At 39.3% G+C, this 21,663-nt stretch overlaps 3 protein-coding genes across 3 annotated transcripts; 2 read left to right on the top strand and 1 right to left on the bottom strand.

Annotated features, from left to right (window-relative positions):
• The first annotated feature begins 657 nt into the window (after positions 1-657).
• Positions 658-6,472, top strand: LOC122777801 (neurexophilin-4-like). Its single transcript, XM_044039284.1, has 2 exons — positions 658-750; positions 4,683-6,472. The coding sequence occupies exons 1-2, from the start codon at positions 664-666 to the stop codon at positions 5,526-5,528; spliced, it is 933 nt and encodes a 310-aa protein (XP_043895219.1). The 5' UTR covers positions 658-663; the 3' UTR covers positions 5,529-6,472.
• Positions 5,657-15,232, top strand: LOC122776839 (serine hydroxymethyltransferase, mitochondrial-like). Its single transcript, XM_044037585.1, is given in 14 exon segments — positions 5,657-5,680; positions 6,445-6,466; positions 6,469-6,533; positions 7,569-7,730; positions 8,599-8,678; positions 9,129-9,329; positions 9,892-9,973; positions 10,102-10,224; positions 10,384-10,523; positions 10,632-10,794; positions 11,441-11,540; positions 11,803-11,958; positions 12,225-12,332; positions 13,845-15,232. Coding segments are annotated over 14 exon segments (1,554 nt in total). The 3' UTR covers positions 13,973-15,232.
• Positions 15,233-17,408: 2,176 nt separating this feature from the next.
• On the bottom strand, positions 17,409-21,249 carry ndufa4l2a (NDUFA4 mitochondrial complex associated like 2a). The gene is made up of 4 exons (XM_044037414.1): positions 21,062-21,249; positions 19,642-19,727; positions 18,521-18,581; positions 17,409-18,431 (listed from the first exon to the last, which is right to left on the bottom strand). Exons 1-4 carry the CDS (start codon positions 21,104-21,106, stop codon positions 18,375-18,377), a joined length of 249 nt encoding a protein of 82 aa, XP_043893349.1. The 5' UTR covers positions 21,107-21,249; the 3' UTR covers positions 17,409-18,374.
• Between the last annotated feature and the right edge of the window lie 414 nt (positions 21,250-21,663).

The raw sequence follows: 21,663 nt of genomic DNA, 5'->3' as shown, positions 1-21,663 counted from the left end.
CAATTTTAGGACAAGACAAAAGGCTGTTGCAGTGCAACATGGAGGCTGGAACCACTTCTGTCATGCTGCATATCCTGCACACAGCAAGTTCTATTGTCTCCTATCTTATTTGATCTTATGTTGTATTTTACTTTACTTTGTTTAGTGCAAAGTTGAGCTGACATGTAGCATAAAGCATTTTATTGCTAGTAATGATGTCCGTTGTTACATGGTGCCATGACAATAAAGAATCTTGAATCTTTTATGGTGGTCAATAATTCTTACACACTGGACCTTTAAGTGAGCGTAAGTGAGCGTATTTCTGTGTGTCAGTACTCGTCTTTTTACTTCTTCCCTGCTATAAACTGGGTTGTTTAGAAACAGGAGTCATCATGCGGTCCTAATGTCGTACAACCACATTTTCGGAATGAGTTTGGCAGCTACACAGACCTTTGTGTTTGTGTTTTGGGAGGAGAGAGGAAGATACATGGTGAGAGAGAGAGAGAAAGAGAGAGGAGGGGGGGAGAGAGAGATCTGGTATAGGAGGCAGAGGAAGCACAGAGTTGGATTCACTCCAGGTCTTGGGTATTTCAGTGTCTTGTCTTCTCTCCACTTTTGAAGTGACTGTTTGCTTTTGCCTCAGTAAATCAACACTTGTTCACTAAGGCAGGTCATTGCCTCTGGATGGGGATGCGTTGCTGCGGCTGCTGCAAAATGAAGACACTCTGTTTGAACTTTGCCATCAGCTGTCTGTGGCTTCTCCCTTCAGTGGTGAGTAACGTTAGTGAACAGCTCTGCTCTGCACTGCTCCTCAGGTTGTCTGCTCATTAAATAATACAAGGTGATGCTGTTGTGGCGCTGCTAGATGTTCATTTCTGCTGATTGGTATTGATTATCAGAGATACTATTTATTTATAATGAGTGTATATTGTACATATAGCAAGTGAATTTAATTATAGTTTAATAAATGTCAATGTCTAATTGTGCAGGTGCACTCCATTTCGGTCATCATTTTGCAGCAATGTTGCACAACCCAACAATAGTCTTTTTCTGCTGATTTCATGTCTGTGTGTAAGGGTGTGATGGTTTTAAAAATCTTCTCAAGACTCAGAGGCGACAAGTTTCAGTTTATATGAGCTCGCTTCTGACTGCAGTAAGAATGCCACTGACACAGGGTTCACACCTGACTCTAGGTTCTTATTGATTTTAGATGTTCTCTCACATCTTGATATATGCTGGTAAATTTAAAGAAGGAAATGGAGTGTTTTTTTCTGATTTGATTTGATTTTGTACAGTCAGACACATCCTGCAGCTTGATCAGAGTGGAATGTTCTTTTGGAAGGTGAAATTCATGCAAAAATATTATTTTAAATCTCTTTTTTGAGAAAGACCTCGACAGCTCACCATACCCAGAGTTACAGTTGTTAAATTATACAACAGAACAAATCAAGAGAACACACATTCTAATACTGATAAAGGAAATACACAAACACTAGTTCAGCTCATGAATAGCCATTTCTCAATTTTTCATCAATATTTTGAAAGGAAAACAAAGCAACTAAGCTTTTATGTGTTCTGAAGGTTATATGACCAAGGAAATCATTGTAACCCGTTTTTTGAACATTTTTTAAAAATGAACACATACCGTCTTTCAAAATGTACCTTATTCCAGTACTTATTAACTGCTCATCTACTCTTTTATCTTTGTCTTTCTTGACTGTGCTACATGAGCAGGTGACTGCAACATCTGCAGTTTTCAGGTAAAACCTCAAGGGATCCTAGTTTTGTGCTTTACTACTTGAACCAAACAATTGCTCAGGATTTGCCAGTTTAAAAACTTTTATCACCCTGGGGATTAAGACACACCATCTCTAGGTTTAGCTAAGTATGAAAAACTGACGCATTAAGTGTCTTTTTTAGCCGGTGGCAAGAATGTTCTCTGTCCTCAGCCTGCAATTACAGCTCTCAGGTTTCTCCGTTTTTTCCTCTCCAGGTGCCTCCCCACAGGTGTTGTACGTGCATCCGCTCCACTGCTGTTGCTCAGTTGCAGCCGCTGTGCTGGCATCTTGACACAGAGCCAATGACACGGCTGTCACACAGCAGGCTCCAATTAGAGTAGGTGAGAACAGCCCACAGTTTGAGATTTAGGCTTGTAACAATAGGCACAGCTGGAGCTCACTTTGTTCCAGGAGGAGGTAGAGATTGGCACACAGGGCTGAGGTGGTTAGGGGTGATATGAATCCTACATGTTGGTGAGAAATAATGATATCCTGGGAGCTGTTTATTCAGAAATCTGGGGGAGAATAATTCTAAACCTCCACCTGGCACTGACACATTATGATGTAACTTGACATAAAGTTCCAAAAAACAACTGTACAGAAACTTTTCCCGCAACCCATGCCTCATTGCTCTAGAAAACTGTTCCTCACACTGTATCTGTGGAAGTGTTCTTAGCAACTGAATTAAGAATCTAAAGTCCGAGGACTGGGTCCAATCAGTTGTTAACTGCAACTCAGTGATTTTTGTCCACATAGATTAAGACTGTACCCATATTAAATTGAAACACATAACAGACCCACATGACAGCAGTTTAATTATTGATCATTTAGTTTATAATAAACTACTTACTAATATTTTCTCACAAGTGGAATAAACAATGTTTATGTTTGATGATGTTTCCTCTGTGTCAGCTGTAAAAACCAAACTGTGCTGCTATACTCAAAGTATTGTATCCACCTTGTTTCTGAAAGCACTGCTGAAGAAATGGTAATAGGTGGAACTTGTTGAGCAGATGTTGAAGCAGCAGGAAACTGTACTTTCCAGTGGCAAAACTGGAAATAAGTTAAGTGCTAAGTGCTGCTCACTGCTTCTGTGCCCGACCTGTGTGTGTTTAATACTCGGGCAAATTCACTATCACTTATTGGTGTCCGTGCAAAAATGACTAATTCTGATTCTTTTTAGGTGTAACTGGGGGTGTTCCCGGTACATGTTAAATGTCACAATCACTACCAGTGATTAGTGTCTAATTACCACTTCTGCTTTAGTGACAGGAGGACAGAAGTCGCACCCACAATTCATGCACGGTATCATGGGGCATAGTTATTCTTTGGGTGGATGCTTTAAGCAGCTCTCTCCCTAATGATGTGTTTCCACTCGCCTCGCCTCAGCATGGCACGGTTATTTTGTGTTTCCACTAGTGATAGTACCTGGTACCTGGTACTTTTTTTAGTACCTGCTCTGGTGAGGTTCCAGGCAAGTTGACACCACACTATGTGTGACGTCGTCAGACTGCAGGCCGAACAATGCCGAACTGTAGATCAGTTAATAAGACTTAAAAATCCTAAAAACGTGGGTTAATCTTCAAAAATTACCAGGGAACTGTCTAAAATCTCAATATTTAACAGAGGAGTCTGGTGTATTTAGCGACAGCACTGCTGATCATGATATTTACCAAAGTTTGATTAAATTGCTATAAATAAAACATAACTTGCAGGGAAGGGAAGCTCAACATTTACATATCTTTAACCTTTTTTTGTACGATATATACTGTATCATTGTAGTATATAATTATATCTGGTGCATTTTCAGGCCTGTGTGTCTCACTCTCTCTTCTCAGCATACTGATCAATACGCTCTTGGATTCGATTCATTACCAAGGTCAAATTTGAAAGAGGATTGAGAGTTTTAACAAGGGAATAAGAGGATGATGGAGGACAGCCAAATTAAAAAGTGTTCATGAAAATATGAGTTTGAGAGTGTGGGTGTGTGTGAATGTTCCTTCCTGTGGTCCTTGCCTGGAGGAGCTGACCTGCTGTATTGATCACAGTCGTTTCAATTTGTTCTCATTCCAGGGACCTGGCACGTCAAAGCCTAATTATCTGAATCGATTATCTGGCTCCTTGTAACATGCCTACAGTGAAACTGTCCTTCATTTGTGGATGCCCAGGTGGTCTGAACTTGTCTGAAGGGCTTCGTCTGCCTCTCATCTATTGTGTCATTTTTCATAGTACAGAGCAAATATTGCTATGCTACAGCTCTTCAAAACAAGGTGGAGTGATATAAACTCAGGTGCTGTGTTGCCAGAGAAACCTGTCAGAAAATAATGTCATCTTTTTTTGCACTTCAATCTTTTTAGACAAGTCCAGTGGGTCTCATCCACATGACTAGCAGCCTTTTCACAGATGATATGGTTTAGCTACAGCATTTTCAGCATAGAAAAGTAAATAGATACATATCACTGTCATGTAACTGGATAATCCACACACTGGTCATAACTGTTCACAATAAAGGCTTGTATTATTCAGAGTCAAGTTCTGTAAAGTTCTGTACATTTCTGGATATACAGTTTAATGTTATATCATGTAGACGCTCCAGGAGAAACTTTTGTTGATTTTTGTTGTTTTGTGATGTCTTGATGTTCTTACTTTGCCAGCACAATGGTATTGTTGCCTCCGTCAGTCGTGACATAAAATTAATAATTGTCGTTGGTTGACACAAGTTCTAAACAACGCTATACATGAGAGTGTCACTTTTTGTGAACCCATTTGACAATTGTTTGAATGTAATGGACATTTTTTTGTGTACAAATTCGAAATTCAGTGAGAATCACAGTTCTGTTTACATCTTTTGGACAGAGGTGGAGGCAGAACAAACTCATGCTGCAAAATGTTTAAGTCTTTGATTTGTGTTTTTTCCCTCTGCAGGTTCAAGAAACAGACAATTCCTTCGAGTTTCACAACCAACAATGGAGGGAAGAGGCAGGAGGAAGAGAAGAGGCTGTGGGAGCCACATTGAAGGTTAAACATATGTCCAAAGATCTACAGATCATTGCCACCAAACACAAAACACCTGCTCATGGCTCACTTGGCCCGTATGGTTGGCCACAGAACTTTTCCCAAGCCATGGATCAGTATCTGTACCGAGCTGCTCCCAAACCCAAATCTCCTGCAAAAACACCCCCAAAGGCCAAGAAGATCCTGGGCTGGGGGGACTTTTACTTCAATGTGAAAACAATGAAGTTCAGTCTCTTGGTGACGGGAAAAATCGTGGACCACATCAATGGGACTTTTAGCGTCTACTTCAGGCACAACTCTTCCCGTTTGGGGAACATATCCGTCAGCATCGTCCCGCCCTCCAAAGCTGTTGCATGGGAAGTTCTGCATCCTGCAGCTCAGAGTGTTCACACCAAAACCTCAGTCCTGGTTCCACATGTGCTGCCTCACTTTCAGAGTCCCCCTCACTCCACCAGCTCCACCCCACCTGACCAGCAGAAGCAGCAGCAGGACACGATGATGGTGACCGAATTAAACTGCCGAATCGAATACCAGAGAACCAATCGTTCCAAGAAGACCAAACCGTGCCTGTACAACCCTGGAGAGACCTGCTACTCTGAAAACACCCAGTCTCAGGCGGCCTGGATCTGTGCTAAACCCTTCAAAGTCATATGCATCTTCATCGCATTCACCGGCACTGATTACAGGCTGGTGCAGAAAATCTGTCCAGACCACAACTTTCAGATGGAGCAGAATCAGCAGCAGCACTTTGGATGAACGATTCTGCAGAGCTGAACATCAGACATCAAACACTGACTCATCATACACCTGACCGACTCTTCCTTTGCCATTCAAACACATTTTCAAAATATTAGTGAGGGTGCTTGAACAAATACATGGGGCCAATGTATTACACCAGACACAACGGGGTACCAATAGTAACTAAGTGGTACCTTTACTCATTTCACACTGATGCAGCTGTCATTTCCCCATCGGTGTCGTTTAAACAGCAAAAACACTTAAAATGAGGTATAGTCAGGTGCATTATTGGAGCATTCTTCTGTTTTTGTGCTCAGTGAAACAACCTTTTTTTCAAATCCAGCCGTGTCATGGTGATCGATCAAGATGCAAGAAAACTTGACTTTTCCTTGATTGGTTGCTTAAAATGGATTGCTGCTGAAGTAAACATGATTAATTAAGGAACAAAGTACAAACATTTTGAACTCTGTGCCTGATATACAACCTTTTTTTCCCCGCCAAGCAAAATTACTACTAAAGACACTTGTGCCATGTGTTTCAGACAAGTCATTAGATCATTACAGTAGACCCTGATGTGTTAATAACCATAACATGAGTTTGAACATGTGATCTTTGTGTTGTCTGAAACTACACACCCACCTAAAGCTCTATATGTTGTGCAGTGTTTTATAAATTTTGTTTTCTCGATATGAATTAATGGACACTAAGTTGTAAAGATGTTATTTGGAAAAACAAAGTGCTTTCTTGGCTTACTAATAAAACAAAATCGACATCTGAGTTGTGCCAGACAGAATTATCTGAATTATCAGGACTGACAATGAATCTTGTTTGTTACTCAGTATTAATGAATGATAAGATATTTCCCCTTCAAAGACATGAACCATATATCCTTAATCAGTGCCACAAAGTCCAAAAGTCCTTGGCTCCTATTTAGTTTCACCTTTGTACCTTGAAAGTGTTCTGTTTCCCCACTCGTCTGCTGTCACAGACATGCTCTCTTTGACTTTACGGCAGACACTAAAGGTGAGTATGTCTGTTTACTTGTGTTTTTTTCCAGAATTGTTACAGACTTATGCACAGATCCACCTGTGTTTTTTCGTTAACAACCATTTTCCCTTCTTTTAAGAGCTTTTGTGATCAAATAAGTCATTTCTGTAAACTAGGTCAGACCTACCACCTCAGGTTACCTCACTGCTGATTTGCTGGTTTGAAAGTGCAATTGTGTTGTTGTTCACAGTTTTTGTCTGTCCACTTGCATAAATGTTGCCATGTATGTGTGATGACTATAATTCTTTCATGTTGTCAAAGGAGGAAAAAGCACTGTTTGTCCCAGAATTCATTTTGTTGTTGTCAATGGATATTTGACAGTGCAATCTCAGCTTTTATGTAAGGATCATTATAGTCAAGGCTGAGAAAACACAAAGAACACAAAAGATGAAAGAACAGTTTTGGCAACATATGTGTTTTGCTTAATAGTAATTTGCATCTTAGGACCAATGTAACGCAGAGTTATGTAACTATCATGCAGTTACAAGCTGACTTCAACAAACAAAACCCTGATAACTCAGTCGCTGCATGCCTACGTTTTCCACATTACAGTGTCCAAGGTTTTCCATAACCACTCCCCTGAATAACCTGTTTGGTTTTTCCACTGCCTTTCATTAAATGGATTGTTTAGAACATCAAAAGACCCATTAGACTAACTCCCTTGTTTCCTAACCCCTGTAAAAAAAAAATATTACACTTATTTAGTGATGAAAGCTTTTTTGCAGAGGCTTAGTCCTCATGAGCTTTTAAAAGGACAACAAAGGAGAAATCTTGGACAACAACAAAACTGGCATGTTGCATCAGACCCTTTATCAGCCTACTCTTTCAGGTTTTAATAACACATTTTAATAACAAATTAGAGCAGAACAATTTCAATTACCAGGAGTTTCTAAAAAAAAAAAAAAAAATGCCTCCATAAATCACACAGTCAGTTTGACAGTTATTAGAACTTACTTCCTGTCTGTGATGTTCTGGTGATTCCTGTGTGCTTTTCTCCACTCCTTGCTGCAGCCCCTCCTTCCCAGGGTTTTGGGATGTTTGGGCCGAAATCACCAGACCACCACTGGCTGGACAGGACAGGAGAGTCTGGCCCAGGATGACCCAGAGATGTGGAGCCTCTTGCAGCAGGAGAAGGACAGGCAGTGTCGGGGACTGGAGCTCATTGCATCGGAGGTGAGACCTGAGTATAAAACAGCGTGTTTCAAAGTCTGATCTACGTTCCTTCAGTCAGGACACACACACAATCAATCACAGTGACATCTGGAAGATTTTCACTGTCAGTCTCTCTCTGAACAGAGATGAACACAGTCAAATTATCCCAGTTGGTTCCCTCACTGATATCTGCTATTGATCTCCACATCATAACTTCAGCTATCATGATTGTGTGTGTGTGTGCGTGTGTGTGTGTGTGTTGAGATAGTGTTTTGAAATGTCCTAGAGAGAGAGTTTTATGACATATGGGGGACTGGCTTGAAATCTGTTTGACACATGACTATATGGAGAGAGAGAGCGAGAGAGAGAGAATGTAATTTACATTCATTACCTTTTCCGCAGTTTCATTTCCATGTGTCTGTGGGAGATTTGACACCATGCTGAACCCCATGGGGATTCAATATTACTTAGATTCCTCTTTATTCGTCCAATATTTTGATCATAATACCTCTAATACTTTATTGTTTTTTAAATTATTATTTTTAGATTTATGCTGAAGCTTCCAGAACAGGATGTGACTGACCTTTGGTTAAGATTTATGCAACAAATTTAAGTGATTTCAATAACTTGGCGTCTACCTCTCTGGCTCTGAATCCCGCCTTACAGTATTTGTAATTGTTTTTCACAAGAGAAATGTCTTTAAGTATATAACCATGCAGGAAAATGCAAGTTTAGATTGTGGTAATATTGTGCAGCTGCGTCCGACAAAAATGTCTCAAAATCACCTCTCTGCAGGTACATACATGGTGACAGTGTTCTGAATAAATAAAGATCATTAAAAAAGGAAAACAGTATGTGGCTCTGGATCTTGACACTGCATTTTTGTCAGAACTTTTGCAGCCGCGCAGCGCTGGAAGCCCAGGGATCATGTCTGAACAACAAATACTCAGAGGGATACCCAGGACAAAGGTAATGATAATCACACTCAAATACTTTCCAAATTATACAGTGTGTGATGTAAGACTGACAATAATTACAGAATTTGAATGAAGGAAACAATGTGAGCTTAGTTTTTCTTGGGCTTCTGAGAATCAGAAAATTACATTAAAAAAATAGAAGTTAAGTAGAACATCCATAACATCCATCCATCCATCCTTCTTCTATCACTTTATCCTCCACATGAGGGTAGCGGGGGGAGCTGTGCCAATCTCCACATAACAATGTAATAAAATACAATATAATGAGAGAGCAGTGACATAACGACACTGTTAGTTCCTATGTATTATTATATAGCACTGCATTTACAATATATATATATATGTATATATATACATATATATATATATATATATATATTCACAACATATATAAAAATCAAGCTTTAAAATCTTGACTAAAAAATGCCTCTTGTCTCCTTAGGTATTATGGAGGAGCAGAGATAGTGGACCAGATTGAGCTGCTGTGTCAGAAACGAGCACTTGACACCTATGGCCTGGACCCAAATTTGTGGGGCGTCAACGTCCAGCCGTACTCCGGGTCCCCTGCCAACTTTGCTGCCTACACATCTGTGCTGCAACCTCATGATCGCATCATGGGCTTGGATCTGCCTGACGGAGGACAGTGAGTGAACATTTTGACATCATCTATAGAGCTGAGGACGTCCTGTGACTCAGTTTGCTCACACCGCCATGTTGGCAGGAAAAATTTAATTTTCAAGCTTATATAATTCACTGCACACTTCAAATCCATGGAGTTAAACAACAAATATATCACAGACCTTGACAGGCTGACTGACAAGTATGCAACAGCTAGTTTGGCTGTTTTTATGAAGAGCTGGTAAAGAGACAAGTTGCCTGACATATAGCTTGGAGTGTTGCATGACATCACCTACTTGAGCTCTATTACAGCCACAGACGTTTAAGTATTTTTAGTTGATGACCACTTTCTTTCCTTCAAAAGACAAGAAAGCAATAAGAAATCTATAGTCTTTACCTGACCAGACAAATTAATGTGAGACACACAGTAGACAAACAAAAACATTAGAATAAAAAATAGTTATATTAATATAATATTATAATTAATATAATATCTCTTTCATTTGATTATCTACCATTAAATTATGTCTACTGAGATGCAGGCTCCACTAATTAATTAATCAAATGCTCTATTTTCCACATTTCAGCCTTACCCATGGCTACATGACAGACACCAAAAGAATCTCAGCCACCTCCATCTACTTTGAATCAATGCCTTACAAGCTGGATGTGAGTCAATACATTTGAATTATTGTCAGTAGAAATTAAGGTTTGATTTACACATGTCAAAGTGAAGCTAACTGAGAAGATAATAAACTACATGTGACTGTCTCTCTTGTCTATTTGTATCATCTCAGCCCAAAACAGGTCTAATAGATTATGAGCAGCTGGAGCGAACAGCCCGGCTGTTCAGACCAAGACTTATCATCGCAGGAACTAGCGCCTACGCTCGCCTCATCGACTATGCTCGCATGAAGAAGGTCAGGAATTAGTTGTTGATTTCTAAATTGAAAGTAGTACAAGTAATAGTCATAGTGTATTAAGTAATAGTGATAGAAATGGTAAATATTTATGTACATTGGAACAATACTTTTAAAAGATGGCTTTCATTCTCGTGTCTCTGACTGTGTGTGTTCCAGCTCTGTGTTGAGCTGAACGCCTACCTGCTGGCAGACATGGCTCACATCAGTGGCCTGGTGGCAACAGGAGCTGTTCCAACGCCTTTCCACCATGCGGACCTGGTCACCTCCACTACCCATAAGTCACTGCGTGGATCAAGGTAAGGGCCTTCAAGTTTGATGATTTCCATTTTTATTTCCTCTACAAACCACACAAGTTTAGAGTTGCACTCAGTCCATCTGGATTTCTTTCTCTCATTACTCTTTAGGGCAGGTTTGATCTTCTACCGCAAAGGTGTGCGCTCTGTGGATAAGAAGGGTCGAGAGGTGATCTATGACCTTCAGGACAAGGTCAACTTTGCTGTGTTCCCTTCACTTCAGGGAGGACCCCACAACCATGCCATTGCTGGGGTGGCTGTTGCCCTGAAACAGGTTCTGATGCTTATTGAAAATAAACCCACAAAATGAATAATTGTCACGGTCCAAGGCAAGAAAGAACCCAAAAGCACAACAACGAGGCAGTCAAGTTTGTGGAGGAAAAGGCACAAACAGGGTCAGAACAAAAGGGCAATCTCGAAAATGCTGGAACGCTTGGCAGAAAAACTAACACACAAGTGGCAGGGGTCAAATGAACATGGACTGGTATATATACACAGAGGGACTAATGAGCAAATGGACTGCAGGTGAGGAGATGGGCGGGGAAAACCAGGTGAGGGAAATGAGTTGATGGCATGAAGGAAAGGCGGGATCTGAAATGACAGGAGAATTAGTGACATGGACCCAAATAAAAAGAAAAGCAAAACTAAGAGTGTTCGTGTAACTACGTTACAATAATAAATAAAAGAGAAAAGCTTTTATTAAAAGGCTCTGCAAAACAATTTAATCTCCAGCTCAAACTGTGTAAAACCACTAAGAAATTCTCCGTCAAAATAATAACTAAAAACCTAGTTTGATAACATGAAAAAAGTTAGATACTATATCTCTAGTTCCAGTTGATCATGTATAAGTCATAGTCATTTTCAAATGAACTGTCCTGATGTGAACTCAAACATGCAATGTACAAACTCTGTCCTTTTAGGCTTCGACTCCCATGTTCAAACAGTACATCAGCCAAGTGCTGCTGAACGCCAAGTCCATGGCTGACGCTCTGCTGAAGAAAGGCTACACACTGGTGTCAGGTAATAAGTGGCAGCGCTTATCAAGAAACATAAAAATGAATTCATAAGTTATTCAAAGAAATAATTAAAGCTCATGTGCCTCTTTAAATACCTGACACTGCTTTTGGATCACTTCACTATGAGCACCAACCTAATTTCCATTCTCATTTTATGACTTTGGAAAAGTTCCCTCAACACCTGACTGTTGAATGGAATCATTCCTATATTAAAAGGAATTCTTAAAGCAACAGATTTATCCCCAGCATTCTTCTCCTCCTCTCAGGGGGAACAGACAACCACCTGGTCTTGGTTGATCTTCGACCTCGCGGGATGGATGGTGCTCGTGCCGAGAGGGTCCTGGAGCTGGTTTCCATCACTGCCAACAAGAACACCTGCCCAGGAGACAAGAGTGCCCTCACTCCAGGAGGACTCAGGCTTGGTACTCAAATAAAAAATATAAAAGCTTGTGCAGGACATGTTGGTAAATAGATTATTTTTGGTGATGAGCTGCAGGAAAGGAGGTTGTTTGTGCAGAACCCATCAGGTTAGTCTTTTTACCTTTGTGATATTGGACCCTTTCTTCTCTGCCTGTCTGTCTGTGGTGCATCTCTGTTTGCTTTCATCTGTCTGTCTGTTTTTTGTGTTCCTTCGAGCCTGTTACTCATCTTTTTTAATTTCGCCTACTTTTTTATTATCTGTTGTCAGGAACTCCGGCTCTGACCTCCCGACAGTTCAGTGAGGCAGACTTTGAGAAGGTTGTGGAGTTTATTGATGAAGGGATTCAGATCGCACTGGATGTGAAGATGAAGACTGGTGAGAAACAATTTTCTTATTGTTTGCATCGGAACGGGATGTACTGTAGTGCGCATGCACCACTTACGACGAGAGTCTATGGTAACATATCTGCGCCCCAAATGAACAGGAAATACGCCACTTGACATTTCACTCACTGTAAACGAGTGAGAACATCTTTAAACGAAATTTAAACGCAGATTATGCGCACATTACACACTGCACGGTCTGTATAATGTATAGCTAATTTATTAAATGTTCAGGATTTTGTAAAATGATTGTTCATTCTTCATGAGAGACAGGTGAGAGACTAGTGCCCTCTATTAACAGGCCACCACTGGCCAATACTATGGAATTGTAATGTGTTTTTATCTAAGTTAAGATGAGGAGCCAAAGACATTATCACTAATCTTAGAAATGCTTGTGTCCAGTGTATATATATCTGCAGGATTGGATTTTCATGAGATCATAATCACCTAAAAAGAAGAATTGCTGTGTTTTCATCATCATGAGTCATCATGTGTCTCAGTTTGTTTACACCCTAACCCAAAAATGAACAGCACCAATGCCAGTTCCAAGTGTTCATTATGCACTTTAAATTCACAGAGATAAAGCAATATACTCAACTTCCCCTCATCCTATTCTGAGGAATGCTCACACATCACAATAAAAGCTAAAAAAAAATATTATATTACAAAAATAAAATATTACAGTTAAAAAAAATAAAATATTACAGTTAGTTAGAGTTGGATTCTGTGTCTGATATCAAGTGATCACTGCACAAACAGAATATATTGCCTGTTGTGTCAATTGTCTCTCTTTTCAATGCTCGCTTCAAGATTGTTTCATGGCAGTGATTCAACCCTGTCATCTTACAGGGTAGGGTACACTCTCTCTTTTGCTTGTCCCTGACAGTTTGGTATCCTGGCACAACAGCTATCCAATATCTTCACATTTTTCTTCACATGGAGATATTCCATAATTACATTAATATTTGTTTAGATATACAAGTTGCATGTGTTACATTTTAGACACCTTTGATCTTCTAATTTGGTTAATCTGATCTGTGACCATTTCTAACTACAATAGTGTCTGTACATTAAGATGTCAGTAGAACATTCTGAAACTTTCCACAAAGGGGCAAATTAAATCCTTTCAAAATGTATGTGCAATACAATAAGCACTTGTTGTCTATACTATACTATAGGTGCTACTATAGGTACTCAGTGTTGGATTATGATATTTATATGTTTAATTCTTTTTCTGGAGGTTTTTTTTCTTGCCTTACATGTATGTACTTTAATATTTAATCTTGTTTTATCAACCGGCCTTGGGATTAGATGTAAAATAGCCACTGCCTAATGATCATTCAATATCCCAGTTAAATAAATAAATCAATAAACTAAATAAATAAACCTCTGAAACATTAATAACAGCCCTTCTCACCCTTTCACAGTCTGTTTTCTTTACAGCAATAACGGTGCTAAAATGTAAAGCCTTTTTTTTTATTTTTGTTCTTTTTTCTCCCAAAAGGAAACTTGGCCAGCTTCAAGTCCTTCCTGCTGGAGGACCCTGTGACTGTGTCACGCATAGCAGAGCTCCGCCAGCGGGTGGAGCTATTTGCCAGGCCCTTCCCCATGCCAGGATTCACTGACCACTGACAACATTAATGAGAGAAAGGCCGTTTCCCTGTTGCTTCATGAACACCATGGATCCAGAAGACCTCCTCTTATGTGACCATTTCTGCACACAGTCACATCACATCACTGTACCAACTCATGACATTACATCTGCAATATAACATGAAAGATCTAATGTGATGTGAAAGATTAATGATAAATAAAATGCCACGTGATCTAGCTAATGTGTTAAGGCTGGTCATGATAACACTGATGTTGTGCTCAAAAGAGAAAGGTGATGCTATTACTACTACTAGTATTACAACTAATTTCAATATAAATGATTCATAATGATATAATAATGCAGAACTGGTTATTTCTTTTTTGTATTGTATGTATTGTTTTGATGTACTTATCAACAACCATATCTCATGCTGTTGAGAAAAGAAGGATTTTATGACAAGTTTGTGAACAGTAGCATATTAATCTACATATAGCTACATTATAATGTGTTATATATAATCTACAGTGGGTTATCACATTAGCAGGTTCAATTGCAATAGTATCTAATTTATTACAAGACGGCACTTTTTAGAAATTGTATTTTACTCTACTTTATATGGGAACATTTTGATTGGTTCAGGAGAGAAATGACAAGGGTCTAAGAAAGAGTTAAAAAAATTGTTGTAGAGCACTGTAGGTTCATTAATTGTCAGTTTTCATGCAGGAAAGCTAAGATGGAGCTTAAGTCAACTTAAGTGTTTGGCCTTTTGCCACTTAACTCTTTCAAGAGCCCTCTTCACTGTCAGGCTTTGTCCCAGGTCCTGGGAAACTCAGAGCAGCTGTGTTGGGAATTGAACACATGCTCAGTTTATACCCACAAAACAGGAAATAGTTAAGCAAAACAAACATTGGCAAAATGAGTTTTTCCTATATAACATTACCTTTAATGTAGCTTGTTATTGTGAATGATTTTCCACTGTATGTCAAATCTCTTGGTTGCTATAAAAAAACTAGAGCCAAATTATATTTATGAAAGTTTGTTGAATTCTCAAGCTCATTGTTATGATTTACACCGGTCTCGTTTCATAGAGATGGTTTGTGTTTACGGGCAAGTCAAAGGAAGTAGAAGACTCCTCTGATTCTACAAACACTGATCTTTGTTAAGCTGCTGGTATTTCCTCTGTTCATTTTCTCTCACTGTTGACTTCAGGAACAGGATTAAAAATAAAAATAAAACTTGATCTTTGTCAGAGACACAGATCTGACAGGAAGATAGTTGGAGCCAAACCAGCCAACCAAGACTTTCTCCACTCAAATCTGTTCTTATTGCTGTTATACTCCATGTTTACATCACCCTGTGATTCCTCATTACATAACACTAATAAACACACACAGTTTTATGTACACATGAAAATTATGTAGGATTTCAATATCCTAAAAAATATATCTTATTTAAATGCTGCAGTAAGATCTGGCTGAGCTCAACTCCTCTGTATTATCTAAGTCATTTTATTCTAATGTTTTTATTTATTTTTTCCACTGAAGAAGTGATCTGATTAACTGGACATTTTTGTTTTGGGGCAGACTTCTTTATTTATATATCTATTTCTGTATCTATTAATTTATTTATTTATGTATTGGTTTATTCAAACAGGTATGAGAAACATTTCTGTAGCAAAGAAGATATTTTTTTCATCTGTATTCCATGGAGATGTAAAACAGTGTCACCTTAAAAACTGAAAGTAAAGTTGAAATCACAAGTTTACAGGACAACAATGAAAAAGAAAACCAATGTTAATACAAAAGGTACTAAAAACATGCAGTATTTATCATTAAAACAGTATTTAAAATTATGTAAAAGAGTAAAAGTAAAATAACAGCATGCAGGTAAAGTGTGAGTACTTTTGGTTCTTGGTTTAGCTGAAGGTTACTGCTGCAGTGTTTGCTGGAGGAGGACAGTGTCCTCTTCATGGAGAGTGTCCAGCTGAATTATCGCTCAAAGGTCAGGGAAGCTCTCAGCTCTGTCGTCAGATATCAAACACAAGGACACACAGACACACACTTGCAGCATCACAACGCAAATAGTGACTCATCTGCCTCATCTCTGTGCGTGTTTCTCATGACCTGACAACTCCTTTGACGCAAGGGTGTGTGTGTACGTGCCCTTAAGGCTTTTAAATGTCCCTCAGGGAAGTCATTTGAGCCGAAATTTTCCATGATTTTGGGCCACTAGAATGCTCCTTGTTGCTGTAACAATCTCTGTGCATTTTTTATCCATGTTATTCTTATTCATGCTTCATCCCCTCTCTTTGTTACTGGGAGGATAAACCTGGCAACACTGAGATGAATATGAGCACTGAGAGCTGAAGGAGACATTTGAAGTTGAAACATGAGTCTCAACTTCACTGAACAAAGCTGCTCCTGTAAGAAAGTTTGTGCATTTTATCCTTCAGAAGCAGTATATGGGAGGTACTTTTGTGCCAAGGCAAAATGTGGGGTACACCCTGGACAGTTCGCCAGTCCATCACAGGGCCACATAGAGACAAATAACCATTCACCCTCACACTCACATGTACAGTCAATGTAGTGTCCTAATTTGCCTAATCCTCAAATCTGGATGTTTTTGGACTGTGGGAGGAAACTAGAGAACATAAAGAAAATTAAAAGTCTTGGAAATCAGGACAATATGTTATGCATCAGTTTGAAGGGACAAACAAAAACATGCTCTCCTGCATTCATTTTTATAATCCACTCACAGAATAAAACTATGGCATATAGGTAAGTGCTCAAAAATATCTTCAGAAGAATAAAGCAAAAACAATCAATCATCTAATCTTCATTTGTATACAAATACAAACAACAAGGAAGTGTCTTTCATTCCATGAGCCGTACATATGTCTGTATCTGCAGCACAGAGATCTGATGTGTGTGATTTTAAACTTGTATTATTTCCATTTTTAGACCTTTTCTGTGATAAACGCTGACCCTGTCAGGACGAGGATCACTGGTCAGGACCTGGTCCTGGTTAAGTTGAGTGGTTAGGTTAAGGTTAGGGATAACGCTTTGTTTAGGATGTCCAACTGAATTACTGTCAATGCAGTGTGTGTGTGTGTGTGTGTGTGTGTGTGTGTGTGTATCTGTTGTTTGCACCATGCTCTGCTGTCATGCGTCAACACCATGCTGGGAGACTGTTCAACATCCTGCCACTGCTGTTGCTGATCAAAGACAAGGGACTACTGTCACACACAAAACCCTGCATGCGCACACACACAGAAACACACACTGTGGTCATATAAAAGCAGTGCCAGCTGCAGTGCCAGCAGATGTTCCATCACAGTTACTGATTGTGTTTTTTTTATCTTAGGACATGGAAAGAGATCTGTATCTGACTCTGTACTGTGCAGGTGTTTAAAGAAAATCACCTGTGTGTTTGAGAGAGAGAGACAGATTAAAAAGTAAATACTCATAGCCAAACGTGAATTAAAATGTTTATTTGTTGTAAAAATTCAGCTCCATTCTTCCATCTCTCAAGTTGAGTGGATGCTAAACTGTTAAATGTGACAGTTATGAAGAAACGCAGACAGGAAGAATATTGTAGCAGACGCCTGTAGCCGCACATAACAGCCTGGAGTAGATAAATGCTTTCAAAATTCTAAATCATAGCAGTGTAGTGAACAACATAGATACCTGTGTTGTATTTGTGATCTCTTTGATTTAGACCAAATCTAAATATTTTTATCTATGCAAGCAAAACACAGCAGGGAAGTTCAGGCATAAAGGGAGCATGTGCATACTACACTATGTATATTATGCCGTATGCTTGGTGGATTTGAATGAAGAAATGTTACATTATGGAACTTTTTCAGTTTTCACATGCTCCACTTTAGAGCTATTAAAGGTCCAGTGTGTAACATTTAGAGTGGTCTATAATATATGAATATACTACCCACAAGTGAGTTTGTGTTAATGTTTACTTGCTTATTTGGAATAACTTTTTCATAATGTACTTTAGGCAATAGCCTTGCATTATGGAGGTCGCCAAGTTTCAACAGCAGCCCAAATGGAGAAACCAGCCAGAGTGTACATTTCACATTTTGAAATGCAAGCTATACTAAAATGGAAGATCAACATTTATTCTGGTATTACTGTAGTTCCTTGACACACGTGGGAAAGGGAGTGATGTGAAGAAGAGTCCTCTGTTTGTTCCAATCTGCAGTCTCACCGGTAGACTCACTACTTGTTACACACTGTACCTTTAATGTAAACATGTAACATATGGAACTTACTCTAACTTTTCAGAATTATTAAATGACAATCTCAGCTACATTAACGATGTTACCAGCTTGTCAGAAAACATTTCACCTTCCACTGGCGATGATGTGCATGAGGAAGGGGAATGAAACTGGGCTGGATCCGTCTTCTCCACTCCTGATTTTGAGATCTAAAACTTGGGTCCCTCCCTCTTCAGGTTTTTGTAATCTGTGGTGATGGCTGCAAACTGTGTGGGGGGAAGAAGAAGAGTATGATATCTGCATTGAAACAAAAATGTCAATTTCAGAGAGAAAGAGAGCATGTGCACTCTGTCACCTTGTACTGATATGTGGGGTCGAGGTTATTCCAAGGCTCAGGGTCCTTGGTCCTGTTCCAGCTAAACACACAGATGCACACACTTGGAATGAATTGGCATCATATTCGACTGTTTGGGAATCGGATCTACATAAATAAAGAGCTCATTTCAAGCCATGCATGTCAATATTTGTTCCTTGCTGATACTGATACCCCTGGGAGCTGCTTTATTTCAAACTCAACACACCACATGCTTTAAACCCACTGTGCCACCACTGGGGACATTCTGTCTAATAATTTCATCAAGGTTGTAAAAAGTTGTTCCACAAAGAGATGAGACAATGCACCATCCTGTGAGCTCTTGTTAAAAGCACTTAGCTGTGTATGTTTTTCGTAATACATCATAATGGCTAGCTCAACAGTTTGGAAAGCAGCAGGGGGAGAGGATGTCCACACAAGAGGCAGTTTGAGGGAGAAATGGAAGGAAGCGACGTATCCTGTGGTCAGTTTCTGTTTCTAATAATTAAACACATTCTTCTGTATAATTATAGTGAAAAAATATTCTCCTGCCCTCCACATGCCTCATTAAAATGTTAGCACATTTGCATTTTAGGAAGGAGATATAACGAGGAAGAAGGGCAGAGTTTAATTAAACATGTATATTTATTCATGTAATAAGAGAGTTGGGGTTTTTTAAATCAAGGAAAACACACACATATTAACAATACACAGCAAATGCATTGTGCACAGGAGTATAGAGCCTGCACAGTTACTCCATCACACTAAAACTAAAGTGAGAACAACATTTTGATTGGGTTGTGGATCATACCTTTCAGGTCAGCATGATACAATAATCACTCTGACCTATGGAAACTCTACACCGGATCATGATTCTGACCTGAGGGAGAGCCGTTCTTGATCCTAACGTTGTCCTCAATAAAGTTTTTGTGGTATGGAATAAGTGCTAAGGCTCTTTGAAACTTTATTTTCTGCCGTTCCAGTTGTTTGATAATGCAAAAATAAAGGCCATGAAACCCATCCATGTCTTGTTTGTCATTTATTTCAGCTTGAATCATGCTCTAATATTACACAGAGTGTTCTTTTTCATATAGAATCAAAGTGAATAGCTTAAACATCCTTACACAACATAGGGTGATCGGGCCAGCCGTAACAGATACAGAGACGCGCCACCTAGCCCCAGACAGATGAAGAATAACTGGGGGATGAGCTGTGGGCAGAGGGAGAAAATCAAATGATTAAATTTAGGTAATGTTGTTGTAGTAATCAAAGGCTTAAGGCCAACAGTTAACTACTTCAACTGTTCATAAATTATATTGTAATAAGTGATCTTGCACCAACCACCCGACCTAACCCTAAACTAAAACTAACTTAACACTGGCTCCAAAAGTTGTATTGCGGCCCTCATGTGGAAGATTAAAGCGCTAGAAGATGGATGAAAGAATGAATGGATGTATTGACATGACTTTCTGGCAGAGGTGTAAACACAGGCAAAACTCGGGTGACTCTCCATCTGTCTCTCTGTCTCAGTACTGCCTGTCTGTCCCTCTGCGTGTCTCTGTCCTCATCTGACTCTCCATGTCTGATTGTTGTAAGTTGATCAAGGAGGCTCTTTTAGTCTCTGAGGGATTTGCTCCCTGCAGCTTCTCTCTCACTCTCTCTTGCTGTCTTTCTGCCTGTTTGTCTGTCCGGATGATATCAAGGTTCTATAACAGTGGAGTTTCACAGGGAGATTTTGTCCCTGGAGTTTTTCCCTCTGTCTCCTGGGACGCTGATGACAAAAACTTAAAACTTTGTCACTTCATCATTCTCTGACAGCGGAGCTGGTAGAAAAATAAAATTAAATAAAAGCTGAGATAATCCTGTCCCCTGCAGGCCCAACTTAAATTTATTTTACTCCAGCTGCTCAGCTCCCAAATTCTTAGCTTTTTTGTCAGTTTAGATGTGTGTGGTTTGTGAAGGTTCCGGGTGTTTTTAAAGTCTTAAGCTGTGCCACTAAAGAGACTCAGCCGGAGTTAAAATATGACGCAATTACACAATTGTTGTAATTGTGCAATATCTTTTTATCATATTTCTTAATTCTGTGTTTCTATATATTAATATTTGCAGGCTGTAGAAATTATACAAACATAAAAATGAAAAACCTATCCACATAGTGTGGGGGACCTGAAGAAACAAAGCTACTATAGTTACAACACAAATGCATTTATACTGATGATAGTGTAGCACTGAAGTTGAATAATATACAGAATGTATATATGAAATAAAACAAAGAAGGGGAAAAAAAACAAAACATTTTGCATTGATCTTTAAATGCATACTCACTATTAGAGACTGCAGATACTGACTGCATTGAATGTTGCACATCCAATTTCAATAACTTTCATGTCATTATCAAAATTCAGGAAAGTGCACCACACAGACACTTGCTGTATTCCTTTGCAAATTTAATCTACATGTTAAAGCATCTTTTTTGTTGCAACAACAGATTAAAAGCACAACAGGAAAAAGGAAACAAACAGGAAATAATTAAAGACTACTTACGCCAGGGTACTTTTTAGCTTGTGCTACAACTGTCCGAAATATCATTGTTCCAGGTTATGAGTTTATCAAGCAATTCTTCAAAGACAGTAATTGAGGACCTTGTTAGCAGAGAACACAAGATTTGCAGAGCTGTGCACGGACAGGATTTGGACCTGTTGCTTTGTGCATGTGGAGGGAGGAGTGGAGGAGGAGGGGGAGGAGAAAGTGACCATTTAACATCTGATTACAGCAACTTGTGCTCCCTCATTGGAGTGTCTGCACTGTGTGGTAGTTTATTTAGAACAATACCTCTAACTCATATCAGGGTGTTCAATCAGTCAAGCCAGTTTTCATTTATACAGCCCAACAACACAATTTGCCTCGAAGAGCTTTACAGTCTGTACAGCAAGTGACACCCTCTGTCCTTAGACCCTCACATCGAGCGAGGATAAACTGGGGTTGGTTCCAGCTCGTCCTTTGAACCTCAGAGAAGGACAAGCCGATGATGAACAGTGGATGAGGAAAATATCAATGTTAGCAGTAATGAGTAGCGATATAATGTATAATAATAGTTAATTTAGTATTTGAGCTGTGGTTTGAGAAAAAGAAAAAAAGTTGAGAAA

This window comes from Solea senegalensis, linkage group LG11 (genome assembly GCF_019176455.1).
Source record: "Solea senegalensis isolate Sse05_10M linkage group LG11, IFAPA_SoseM_1, whole genome shotgun sequence".
Classification (NCBI taxonomy): domain Eukaryota; kingdom Metazoa; phylum Chordata; class Actinopteri; order Pleuronectiformes; family Soleidae; genus Solea; species Solea senegalensis.
Note: the sequence above shows the minus strand (reverse complement) of the source record. Positions and strands in the feature narration are given on the sequence as shown.

What these genes read in the sequence shown, in the direction of transcription:
- LOC122777801 (XM_044039284.1), top strand. Translation starts at nt 664, where the DNA reads ATGGGGATGCGTTGCTGCGGCTGCTGCAAAATGAAGACACTCTGTTTG. An exon ending in TGTGGCTTCTCCCTTCAGTG is followed by an intron (nt 751 to 4,682) that starts GTGAGTAACGTT and finishes TTCCCTCTGCAG; the next exon opens with GTTCAAGAAACAGACAATTC.
- ndufa4l2a (XM_044037414.1), bottom strand. Translation starts at nt 21,106, where the DNA reads ATGATATTTCGGACAGTTGTAGCACAAGCTAAAAAGTACCCTGGC. An exon ending in AAGCTAAAAAGTACCCTGGC is followed by an intron (nt 19,728 to 21,061) that starts GTAAGTAGTCTT and finishes CTCTGCCCACAG; the next exon opens with CTCATCCCCCAGTTATTCTT. An exon ending in GCCCGATCACCCTATGTTGT is followed by an intron (nt 18,582 to 19,641) that starts GTAAGGATGTTT and finishes CTGTGTGTTTAG; the next exon opens with CTGGAACAGGACCAAGGACC.